Source organism: Sus scrofa, chromosome 5 (genome assembly GCF_054392235.1).
Source record: "Sus scrofa isolate SSC_HxYL_T2T_F1_AM1 chromosome 5, Sscrofa_HxYL_maternal_Yorkshire_Landrace_v2.0, whole genome shotgun sequence".
Classification (NCBI taxonomy): Eukaryota; Metazoa; Chordata; class Mammalia; order Artiodactyla; family Suidae; genus Sus; species Sus scrofa.
Window position 1 is genome coordinate 4,160,039 of NC_139387.1, and position 11,671 is coordinate 4,171,709.

The 11,671-nt window shown below is 58.3% G+C and overlaps 1 protein-coding gene and 1 non-coding gene across 9 annotated transcripts in view; both read left to right on the plus strand.

Annotated features, from left to right (window-relative positions):
* KIAA0930 overlaps positions 1–10,213 on the plus strand; it is a 43,577-nt gene extending 33,364 nt beyond the window's left edge. For 5 of the 8 annotated variants that reach the window (XM_005663739.4, XM_085025423.1, XM_085025422.1 and 2 more), the window contains 5 exons: positions 25–165; positions 508–702; positions 3,335–3,497; positions 4,349–4,507; positions 4,706–10,213. In XM_005663739.4, coding sequence (XP_005663796.2) covers positions 25–165; positions 508–702; positions 3,335–3,497; positions 4,349–4,507; positions 4,706–4,746 — 699 coding nt within the window. In that variant the 3' untranslated portion in view covers positions 4,747–10,213. The remainder of the gene's footprint in view (positions 1–24; positions 166–507; positions 703–3,334; positions 3,498–4,348; positions 4,508–4,705) is intronic. The other 3 variants (XM_085025420.1, XM_085025425.1, XM_085025424.1) reach the window with 1 other exon arrangement.
* Positions 2,512–2,593, plus strand: MIR1249-1 (microRNA mir-1249-1). Its single transcript, NR_128444.1, has one exon. It is a non-coding gene; the product is annotated as a microRNA mir-1249-1 (primary transcript).
* Positions 10,214–11,671: the final 1,458 nt, after the last annotated feature.

An 11,671-nucleotide genomic window follows, 5' to 3' on the forward strand; every position in this document is an offset into this window, starting at 1 on the left:
TGGCCCCCCCTCGTGTCCCGCCAGGTGTTCAGCGACATGACCGTGGGGGAAGGAGAGATGGTGTGTGTGGAGCTGGTGGCCAGCGACAAAACCAACACGTTCCACGGGGTCATCTTTCAGGGCTCCATCCGCTACGAGGCGCTCAAGAAAGTGTACGACAACCGCGTGAGTGCGGGGCCGCGCCTGGCCCCCCATCCTCGCCCTCCTCAGTGCTGCCCAGCCCCTGTCCCGGCCTCATCCCCCCCCACCCCCGCTCCCGGAGTCGTCCCCTGAGGGGCTGCGCTGGAGGGAGGGTGGCCGGGCCATTGCCGCAGCTCAGCCCTGTCCTGAGGACGTCCTGTCTCCGGACCCTGGAGAGGGGCTGGGGTTGGGGCGCATCTTAGGTCCCGCTGGGCCGGGGGCCCTGTCCCCAGCCTGATGCTGGCCCTGCCTGTGGGCGAGCCCGGGTCAGCTGGGGCCCCCGAGCCCCCTGCCTGCCTGACGCAGGCTGTCCGCACCTGCCCGCAGGTGAGCGTGGCTGCCCGCATGGCACAGAAGATGTCCTTTGGCTTCTACAAGTACAACAACATGGAGTTTGTGCGCATGAAGGGGCCACAGGGCAAAGGCCATGCTGAGATGGCGGTCAGCCGCGTGTCCACTGGTGACACGTCCCCCTGCGGGACCGAAGAAGACTCCAGCCCGGCTTCGCCCATGCACGAGCGGGTAAGGGCTGCTCAGGGAGGGGCCTCCTGTCCCTCAGATCTGCCTCCCCCATCCTTAGAGCCCCCGGAGACGCGGGTGTTCTCATCCCCGCCCCTCTGGTGAGGAGGCGAGGTTCAGAGAGGGCAGGTGACTTGCCCAGGGTCACACAGCAGGTTAGTGCTGGGGCCCTGAGCTGCCTACCACTGCAGCTGGGCTCAGCCCGCAGGGTCCTGATGCCTGCCTTGGTTAGACCTGCTGGGCAGAGTGGGCAGGGGGCGGGTCTCTCTGGAGAGTGAGACGGGGCTGACGGGGAGCCAGCTTCCCCTCCTGCTCACGCGGACCAGCCGGAGCGCAAAGGCCCTGGGGCCACCCAGTGCTTCCCTGCCCAGGCCACTGTTTACGAGGCGACGTGCACCTGCCTGGCCCGTGGGTAGGCCTGGGCGCTCCTGTCTGCAGACCTGGGGACCCAGGCCCTCTGGATTCGCCTGCACTGTCCTGGTCACATGGCTCTCGGGAACAGCACCCAGCCTTGGAGCCCTGCTCTTTCTGGGCCACTGTCCTTCCCCAGGGGTGGGAGGCTGAGGTCAGTGGCAGCTTTGTTCCCAGAGCCACCGGGGGCCCAGGGCTCAGACAGGAGACCCCAGTTGGGTCTTCCAGGGAGGCTGCTCAGAGCTGGGGGTCCTGGACAAGGACAGGAAGGTTAGCACTGGGCACCTCCAGGAGAGGGGCTGCTGCTGGCGTGAGCTGGGACGGGTCTCTCCTCGCTGGGCCTCAGTTTGCTCATCCTCCTGCCCCCTGAGGTGCTGGGGGCTCCTCGGAGCCGCTGCCGTCATATGCCTTTTGGGGGCAAGGTCCCAGGTCCCAGCGCTGCTGCTGATCTGCTGGGGATAAAGGCCCCTGGGCAGGGAGGCACGTGGCGCTGCTGCCGAGACAGGGCACCCGAGACAGGGCGTGGTCTTGCTGTACTTTTAATTCTGTAGAATTATGTTAACTGTGCATCTCCAAGATAGTCAGATGGTGGTTTCCTTTCTCTTGATATATATATATACATATATGTGTGTGTGTGTATATATATATATATATATATATATATTTTTTTTACCTTGAATTTTCTGTAGTGAAGGTGTTTCAAAAGCAGAACAGAAACAATAAATGCTATTAGGGGGATGCTGGGTGAGAATTCCAGGCAGTGGCCTCTCTTGGAATAGAGGTTGGTTTTATTTCTGAGATAAGGACTCTCCCCCCTGGTCTGAGTGGCCCACTGCAACCCTAGCAAATGTGTTTGTGAAAGTTCTTGTGGAGATGTGGCCCGGACTTGGGCCAGACAGACCTGGGTGCCAGTTCCAGCCACTAGTTTGCTGAGCAGTCACAGGTCACTAGGCCTGCCTGAGCCTCGATTTTTCCATCCAGCAAATGGGGCTGGTGATCCTTCTCTCCCAGGGCAGCTGTGGGAGTGGAGACAGTGAGAGCCCCAGGCCCGTCATAGCAGAGAGGCCAGGGTCACGGGGAGGGGCTTGCCAGGTCACACAGCTGTCAGTGGCAGGCCCTGACCTCCCAGGGCTGCTCAGGCCCCGCCAGCTCTGTGCTCACTGTCGCTTGTTCCCCATTCCAGAGGGGTCATTTGTAACTAGCACATGACAAATGCAGGACTCTGTGTGTATTGTGGTTTCTGGTGTTTGTTTTCTATCTTTTAAAAACCTTCCCTGGCTTGTGGGAGGACCGTCTGGAGCCCAGCGGCCGCCAGGACTTTGGTGAATGTCGGAGCCATGACGAGGAGGCTGATGGGGCTCCCGAAGTCTCAGTCCCGGCTCGTCTTGTTCCTCAGATTCTTGTTTGCATGGGGAGGAGGGAGGAGATGGGCCAAGTTCCCTCTGCCTGGAACGCCCTTCCCCCCCTTCTTCACCTAGCGAACTCCTACTCGTCCTTCAAGACCCAGCTTGAGCGGCGCCTCCTCCAGGAAGCCTTCCCTGATTTCCCAGGCCGTCGATCCCCTTTGCCTCTGTGCTCCCCTGTATCCTGTGCTTCCCCTTTTCTGTTTCACCTCCAACATTCAGTCTGTGGGTGTCACTCTCCCGGTCTCTCGCCCCCAGCAGACTGTGAGCCCCTTGAGGGCAAGGACCAGTGTCATGTGCCTGTCTGTCCGGAGTGCTGCCCTGAGTGGGTGTGGAGGATGGCTGGTGATGGGCAGTGCGTTAGAGGAGAGGAGGCGATGGAAGCACGGACCCCTCCGAGCGGGCAGGGGCATGTTAGCCAAGAGACGCCATCCGGGTGAAGAGCCGGCCTTAGGGCAGAGACCCTTAGGGCAGAGACCCGGGTTGCAGCCCTGGTGTGACCTCGCACCCGTCCAGGCCACTGTCCCTCCTCAGTTCCTCCTTTGTCAGATGGGGCTGGTGCCAGACCCACGCCGTGGGTGGTCGGGCAGTTCGGGGGGTGTTTGGTGCCGGGGCAGGTGCCTGAGCCGCGGGAGCCGCAGCCTGCTCTGTGCTCTGACGGCCCCGCGCCAGCGTCCGCCGCCCGCGAGGAGCCGGCTTCCCCCCGGGCAGAGCCGGCGGCCCTGGGCGGGGCGGGCGGGCCTCGGCGGGAGCTGGGGGGGGGCGCCGGGACCCGGGCTCGGGGGAGGGGGCCGCTCCGGTGACTCGCCCCTTGTTCCCAGGTGACCTCCTTCAGCACGCCCCCGACCCCCGAGCGCAACAACCGGCCTGCCTTCTTCTCCCCGTCCCTCAAGAGGAAGGTGCCGCGGCACCGGATCGCGGAGATGAAGAAGTCCCACTCGGCCAACGACAGCGAGGAGTTCTTCCGCGAGGACGGCGCCGGGGGTGAGCTGCCCGCCCCCGCCCGGCCCGGCCCGGCCCGGCCCGGCCCGGCCTGCCTCCTTCCTCCGTCACGCGGAGAGCGAGCGAGCGCGCGCGCCGGCCTGTCCCGTGGCGCTGGAGCTGTGGGCAGGCAGACAGGCAGACAGACAGACAGACGTCTGCCTGGAGGAGCGCCCAGCCGGTGCTCTCTGCGCTCAGGGCACGGGCGCGGGCGGCAGTCTGGGACTCATCTCGGGCCGCGAGCCTTCCCGCTGTTGCTGGTGACTGTTGGGCACAGCGGGCGTGAGACGTGCCTGCAGAGACAGGAGCCCCGCTTCCCGGGCAGCTTGTCCCCGCTGCTGGCTTTTCTCCTCCCGCCCGCTCGCTCTGGAACCTCCAGGGGATCCCTCAGGTCTCTGCTGGGCGTCCCTGCCGGGTGTCGCAGAGGCCCTCGTTCTGGGCCCCTCACAGCCCGCGGTCTCCCAGCACCCCCGCGCCCTCCCACTGCCCTCGGCCCCACCGTCAGCGAGCCGTGCGGGGGGAGAGCGGGGTCGTGTTCAGCATGGGCGCGGGGACGCCCTGGGGCGAGCTGGGCCGTGGTGCACCATGGTCCTGACCGGCAGGCCCCGGGGCCGGGGAGACGCCCGCACTGGCCTTGACCTGCTCTCGGGTGACCGCGGGCAGGTGCCTTCCCCACCTCGTCCTGCCTGCCTCCCTGGGTGGCCCCTAGGACTGGGAGATGGTGACCGGTCCGGCCAGCCTCACCCCACACCCTGCGGGCTGGTGGTGCCAAGTTCCAGACTCCACGGGAGGGGTCGCCTGCCCTGGGAGGTGTGCTCCCCGCCGCCTGGGCCTGACCGGCCTTCTCCCTCCAGCCGATCTGCACAGTGCCACCAACCTGCGGTCCCGGTCCCTGTCTGGCACGGGGCGCTCCCTGGTGGGGTCCTGGCTGAAGCTGAACAGAGCAGACGGGAACTTCCTTCTCTATGCACACCTGACCTACGTCACTTTGCCGCTGCATCGGATTTTAACAGGTAATTCTAACTTGCGGTGGGACCTCTGGGAAGACCCCGGCCCCTCAAGGGCTCCCCTGGGGAGGGTGTGCCTTACCTGCGGGGGAGGCGAGAAGCGCGGCTCTGCAGTTCCCGCGGGGAGCAGGGATCGCAGGCTTGCCGGCCAGCTACTTAGCGGGCTGCTCGCCAGGCCAACTCCCATCTCCCCCGCTGCCCTAGACATCCTGGAGGTCCGGCAGAAGCCCATCCTGATGACCTAGCCGTGCGCGGGGCCTGCGCCGAGCCCCCAGCCCTGCCCAGTCCTGGGAGTGCTGCCAAGTGCCTACCTGTCCACCGCCACTGGGGTCTTCGGGGACCACCCAGCGCCGGAGCCAGAACCAGGCGGGGCTGCTCGACTCCCGGGGCCAGGGCCGACTCCACGAACACCAGCCCAAACGGAAGTGCCTCGTTCTCCCTGCTGGCTCCGCTCCCACCCCTGCGCCCACCCAGCACCCCCCGGCCCATCTCTGAGAATGCTCTGCACCCAAAGAGGACCAGAGACACCAAGACGCCGCAACAGAGCAGAGGAACAGCGGCATCCAGAGCGCCCAGACCCCCGCGTGCCGCAGGAGCCCAGGCAGAGCCCCCTCGGGGGCGCCCGGTGGGTCAGACCGGGGTCAGGTTTGGCAGGGCCGTACTGTGAGCTTCAGCATCCGAGTCCGCCCCCGCCACCCGTCCCCTGCTTACCACTTGGTCGTAAGTGGGTCTCTGCCGGGAGCCAGGCGCCCTGCTGTCGGACGGCTTTGCTCTGGGCTGGGAATACCTCACCCTGCGCCTGGTCCCCGAGGGCCCCGATCCCGCCAGAATGGCCTTCGCTTCCAGCCAAAGAGCATCACCAACACACACACCTCCAACGTGGAGACAACCCGTTCGCACCTCGGCTGGCACGACCCGCGGATTTGGATTCTGAGGGCAGCCGGGAGGGCTTGGCAGCCAGATGGCAGAAGGGCAGGGCCGGTGTCCCCCGGAAGGTTCCATCCTCTGAGGCTGCAGGAGGGGACAGGGAGTTTCACCTTCCCTGGTTTCCTAGAGCTTTTTTCCTTGGGGCGTGCTGGGTCCGTTTCTCAGACCAGTCACTGAGGCAAAGAGCTGGTCTGGTCTGGTCTGGTCCGTTCGAGTGGGCAGCCGTCCAGCCCGGTCTCACTCCAGCCTGAGGGGCTTCCGTCTAAGGTGACACGTGTGCTCTTCCCAAGAGCATGAGCCCCGGAGATCAGAAGTGGTCCTCCTTCCACCGGGAATGAGCCGTCGGCTGGGTCTCTGCTGTTTCATCCGCGTTCTCGGGAACATTCACAGGGTTCCTGCTCTGCGGTTAGAGGTTCTCGGGGACGTGTTTTCCTGTCCATTTCTATTCCGTGCGCTCCAAGGGTTTGCGCTGGGCTCCGGGAACAGGGGACTACTTTGGGGCTTTCTCCAGATTTTGTATGCTGTTATTAAAAGCGAGCTAATGCATTTCATCCTGCCTCAGTTTGCCCACCTGTAAACGGGGCTGATACCACCTACCTCACTGAAGTCGCCAGGTTCCAGTGCACGACCGGTCAGGGTGAGATGGCCCGCCATTCTGCAGAGCTCAGCGCAGGTCAGGGTCAGGCTAGCGGGGTGCCTGCCCCCTCCAGTCACCAGGCCAAGGAGGCGTGTGGGGGGGTTGGGGACGCATTCCTGCCTTTTCTGACAGTGCCCCGCTGGGCTGCTGTGTCTCGGCTCCCTGCACGACTTCTCGTTCCAAAGCAGCATCCTAGGGCAGCAGAGTCAGCTCACAGCCCAAGGTGTTGGAGCGCAGCCTCAGGGCCGGGAGCAGGGCCCGCACTGCCCCGCTTGTGTCCGAGGCGGCTGAATTGCCGCTTTTCTTCTGGTTGTCTGGGGTCTGAAGACTCTGGAACTCCGCTCTCGGGAGGAATGCAGTCCTGAGGTGCTTCCCACGGGGGGGACGAGGTGGTTTTAGGCAGGAAGTCGGCTCCTCTGTTAGGACACAAACCTAGATTCTGCCCCAGGGGGAACTGGGGGCGCGGGGGCAGGAACGTGCGGGTGTGCTTGGCAGGTCTTGGGCTGCGTGCCAGGCACGGTGGTGGAGAGATGGCACCTCATCTGTGAAGTGTGTGAACGGACGCACACAGGGCTTGGAGGGCTTACATCCAACTTTAGGTGGCACTTGGCATTTGCAGGCGCCATGCAAAGCATTTAGGTCCTGTCATTACCCCTTCTTAGAGACGAGGCACAGAGAGGGTAGGTGTACTGCCCGAGTCTGAACAGCATGCAAGACACAGGAGCCCAACCCAGGCACGTGGTCCAGGGGACACTGAGCCATGACACTGCTTTCCCAGGACAGACGCCTGAATGGTGGTGGAGTGGACCTTTCTCAGTCTTAAATCTTCTAACGAGTAGGCAGTAAGCTGTTTCTCTGCTTTTGCTACTTTCAAAGTAGTGACATCAGTAACGTAGTAGTAGAGGAACAAGTGACACGGCCAGAACCGGGGCCCCGACATCCCAGGGTGGCCTGGTGTTGACACGTCTCACTTCCTGTGGGGCCATCTTTCCTTTTCCGGGAACGCCCCTGTCTGTATAACGTGGGCACGGTGCCCAGGGCATGTGGACAGCTCTTCACTGGGGCTGGAATCTCGCAATCAGTTGTCCTTTGAAGAAACCCGCAACCTCTCACTGTCTTGTGACATTAACAGGGAAGGCAACCTTTTTTTAGAGACACGTCGTGGTCCTGGAGGCAGCGGGGGCACATCGTCTCCACTGCCACCTCCTTCAGCACTGGAGGTCCTGGCAGCGTTGAGCCTCAGCCTCCGGGGTCTCATGGGGCTTCCAGTTCCCTGTGAAAACCGCTGAGGCTTGTTCTCTCAAAAGAAGAACATTATTTTATTGAAAACGTAAGTCACAGAGAAGTATTTGAATGTGAGAAAAAGCAAAATATTCGATCGCAGCCAGCATGGAGGGAAGATGGGTTTTCTGACGAGTCGGGGCCTTGCTCACCTTCGGGCTTGTCAAGGCCGGTTAACGAATCATCAGAATTCAGACGGGTTCCCGTCCACGTGGAGCAATGACGAAGACAGAAAGGCAGGCGGCTCAGAATCTGGCTGGAATTAAACCAGGATCTGTTTTTGCTGTTTTAATCACAGATAACTAGTCAGTAGGCTTTTTGGAAGAGTGACATGAAGGCTTTTTTTTCCCCATGAAAAGACATTTCAGAGGGCGGTCCCTGTGCAGTTGGCGTGTTCTGATGACTTCGAAAAACACATCGATGGTATCGCACCGTGGTGGGTTTAAACTGCAGGCCACAGTTCAAGGACTGGCACCGTCAGCTGCCTAATGCACCTCAGTAGTGGGTTTCACTCTGACATACGCATATTCTGTTCAGGTTTCCAGTGGAGCTGGAAGGTAGTTTCATACCCAGTTTCAAAACCCAAGTCTCTTGCTAAGACGGTCAGCCCCGTCGAGGCCCTCTCGTCTGTGTGTCGGGGAGCAGAATCACTTCTCTTTAAAGACCACCGCCCTGACTGGACACAGACTCTGAGTGGAATGTACCCGAGCAGAGGCAGCCTTCGGAGGGGACAGCCTCTGGGAGTCAGTGACAGGCGCTGGGCCAGCCTTCCTTTGTTCCTTTTCACTGGCAGACAGGATCCTCAGTGGAGAAGGGGCCCTGCCACCGTCGTCGTCGTCTGCGCCCAGGGACAGAAAGCTCTGGGGACACCACACACGAGCCAAGTCACTGGAAGCCCAGGCTCCTGGGGTGGGGCTCGGCGTCCTCGGGCGTGGAGGTGTTTGTGTTTACAGGTTTCTGCCCTCCCCGGGGCAGGCAGCTGGGCAGGCAGCCCAAGCTCAGTAGAACAAAACCAACCGCGATGCGCCGCCTTGGCCGAGTGGGGGCGAGTGTCTTCTGCCCCACGTCTGTAAGGTTGGGCGATTCAGATGTAAATACTAATCTTTTATGGTTTCCAAACAAATTCTATGTATGAGAACGTGTAAACCTGCAAAGAAAACCTGTTGAAGATTTTTCACTACCTTGAGGTTTAACTAAAATGATTTCTACAAAATATATTTTAGCAAAAACACCGTGACGGCATATACATTGGCTACATTCGGATTTGATGGGCAGTGGTATTTCCATAAACATGGTCAACAGCTTCTGGATCAGCCATCTTCCACGTCCAACAGAAGTAACTTCTACACAGTATTAGTGGTTGGCTGTTAACTGTGCTTTATAGACTCTGCGTTTCTTTTGAAAGCTGATTTGCATGTTGGGTATTATTTATTTCTTTAATGAAGCTACCTAGTTATTTTTTCCTCTGATGGATGTTTCAGATTAAATATGGATGTTATAGCAATGTGTTAACTTACTGATTGAACCTCAGTTTTCCCCCAGAGATTCCTTGAACTCTTTTTTTTTTTTTTTTTTTTTTTGCACTTTCATACAAATTGCTTTCTTGAGTGACAGAAGCCGCCCCATGCCCTGGCTTTGGCAGGCCCGGGAGGCAGCGGGGGGTCTGGAGGCCAGCAGCTGCAGTTTGGTCAGATGCTGGATTTGCAAAATGAAAGATGTGTTTCGGGTTCAGCTCTTGGCCCCTGTAAAGTAGTATGCACCCTCCCTTAAGTTATACTTAAAATCTCACAAGCTCTTGCTCAAGAACCTCTCAGAAGCCCTCGCAGAAGTGGGAAAATGACTAGAATAAAAGTCTGGTGTCTCACGTTCTAGTTTTGGCAGCTTCCCAACAAGCTACCTGGTCTCTGGAGGCTGTTTTTTAGACAGTGGCTCTTGGTTGCTTTTCCAGCTCCACAGTTATCAGGTCGATATGGGGGCAGCTCACACCTCTGCCAGAGGGGCTTCTGCACGCTCACTGCAGGTGGAAGCCCTCTCAGCAGCGGGCTTTGGCTTTCCATGGTCAGGCGGCCGGTCTGGTCACGGGCACAGGTGAGGCCTGTGATCCCGTAGAAGGCTATAAAGAATGACAGAATAAAAAGGGGGCTCTGGGAGGTACACACACAAAGCTAGAAGTCGATTAAGGGTCATCACATCAAATGACATCGCTTAGGCGTTGCTGGACACACCGGCATCAGAATCCTCTGAAGCGGCCTGAGCACCTGCAGCCTATACAGGACGGTGCTCGGGAAGGAGGCAGGTTAGCGGGTAAAGAAGGACTTTCTTGTTATCCAGTCAGCCCCTGGCTAAACAGGTCCTTTTAAGACAGCCGCCTGAGGAATATTTAACAGGTCTTTGGGGAGAAAGTTGCTACCCTGGAAGCCACCTGCCGCGACCGCATTCCCGTCTGTGTGTCTGTTCTGATTCCGGCCTAGATGCACTTCTAGGAACTACTGTCAGGCCCCAGAAACATGTTGACTGGAAGGGAAAACCTTTGGGAATTTTACACTGGGAGGAAGGGTAAGTGTAAAATAACTTAGTCCCTAAAATAATGCGGTTCATTGTCTATACACGTGTTGAATGTACAAACGTGCTGTACCTTGTGCTGGAGTGTCCAAATGGCAGCGCAGCTGGCAAGTTTGTGAGGAGGGGAGACTGTGGGCATGGCCACACCCAGATGAGGTCTTCTGTTCCAGCTTCACCGAATTCCCTCCTGACTGGGCCTCTACCTGGGCCAGGATCAGCAAGATACGTCCTTCCTTTCTGTGGATTAAGGGTCTTTCATCTTGGAATCTGACTTTAATAAAACAATGAGATTGCTCAGTTTGAAATACCATGGTGTTTTAGTAAACATTAGTGATTATACGTGCAGTGAATAATTTTCTTAAAAAGATGTCGGCCCAATTCAGGACCAGTGAAGCGCAGTCTGTAATGGACACATACCTATACCTTCAGGCGGCACGCTCGTCTTGTGAGCTTTTTAGGGCCGCACCTGCGGCATGTGGAGGTTTCGAGGCTAGGGGTCTAATTAGAGTTACAACCGCCGGCCTACACCAGAACCACAGCAACTCGGGCTGCGGGCTGCGTCTCCAACCTACACCACAGCTCATGGCAATGCCAGATCCTTAACCCACTGAGTGAGGCCAGGGATTGAAGCCACATCCTCATGGATACTAGTCGGGTTCATTACCTCTGAGCCTCGACGGGAACTCCCCCTCCAGGTTTTCTTCTGAACTGTAGACTCACCACCTACCTTCGCAGATGCGACGACGCTGGAGTTGAGACGTGTGCTGAGGCTGGCACAGTTCCTGGCACCTGGAGAATCATTCCCCCTAAATTGTGCCAAAAGGGTACTTCTTAGGTTGTCTTTAAACAAGTCATCTGGGGAGCACAGAGGTAGCCCAGTGGTTCTCACATTTGACATGTGTCCAAAAAACACCTGTTAAAACCCAGGCCTCTGGTGGTAAAATATTCTGGCATAAGCTAGTAACTAGGTGATGGTTGCACAACTCTGAATATACTCAAACCAGCTGAGCCATACACATTAAAAAAAACCAAAACATGTGCCCAGGCCCCTGCCCAAGGTTGATTCATCAGGGGTAGGTGGGGCCTCCAAATCTGCATTCCTAATGGGTCCCTGGGTGCTGCTGCTGCTCCAGGGGCCACCCCACAGGGCCAGCCCTGCAGTGCTGCAGCCCTGCCACACAGCTGAGCACCTAAGAGGCCGGGTGCATCTGAGTCACTGCTTCTCCTCAGTCTTACTCCCTTAGTGCCTTTGGCAGTTTCCTTTATAGATGTTATCAGTTCCAGAAGAATCCTTTGATGGGTGACCTAGTCTTTTTTTTTTTTTCTCTTTTTGCCTTTTGAGGGCCACTCCTGTGGCACATGGAGGTTCCCAGGCTAGGGGTCGAATCGGAGCTGTAGCTGTAGCTGTCTGCCTACGACAGAGCCACAGCAACATAGGATCCAAGCTGCGTCTGCAACCTACACCACAGCTCATGGCAACGCCGGATCCTTAACCCACTGAGCAAGGCCAGGGATTGAACCCGCAACCTCATGGTTCCTAGTCGGATTTGTTAACCACTGAGCCATGACGGGAATTCCAGTCTTTATATTTTAACAGACGGCACCTTTTATCAACCACCTAAGTGCTGCATAACTCAGGACTGTTTTAAAAATGAGAGCCTTACTCTAAAACACTATCATAATTATACTACAATTTAATCTGTTAAGGCCTTAACAGTGATTTTCTAAATCACCAAACTTAAGGTTACATAAACTCAAAATAT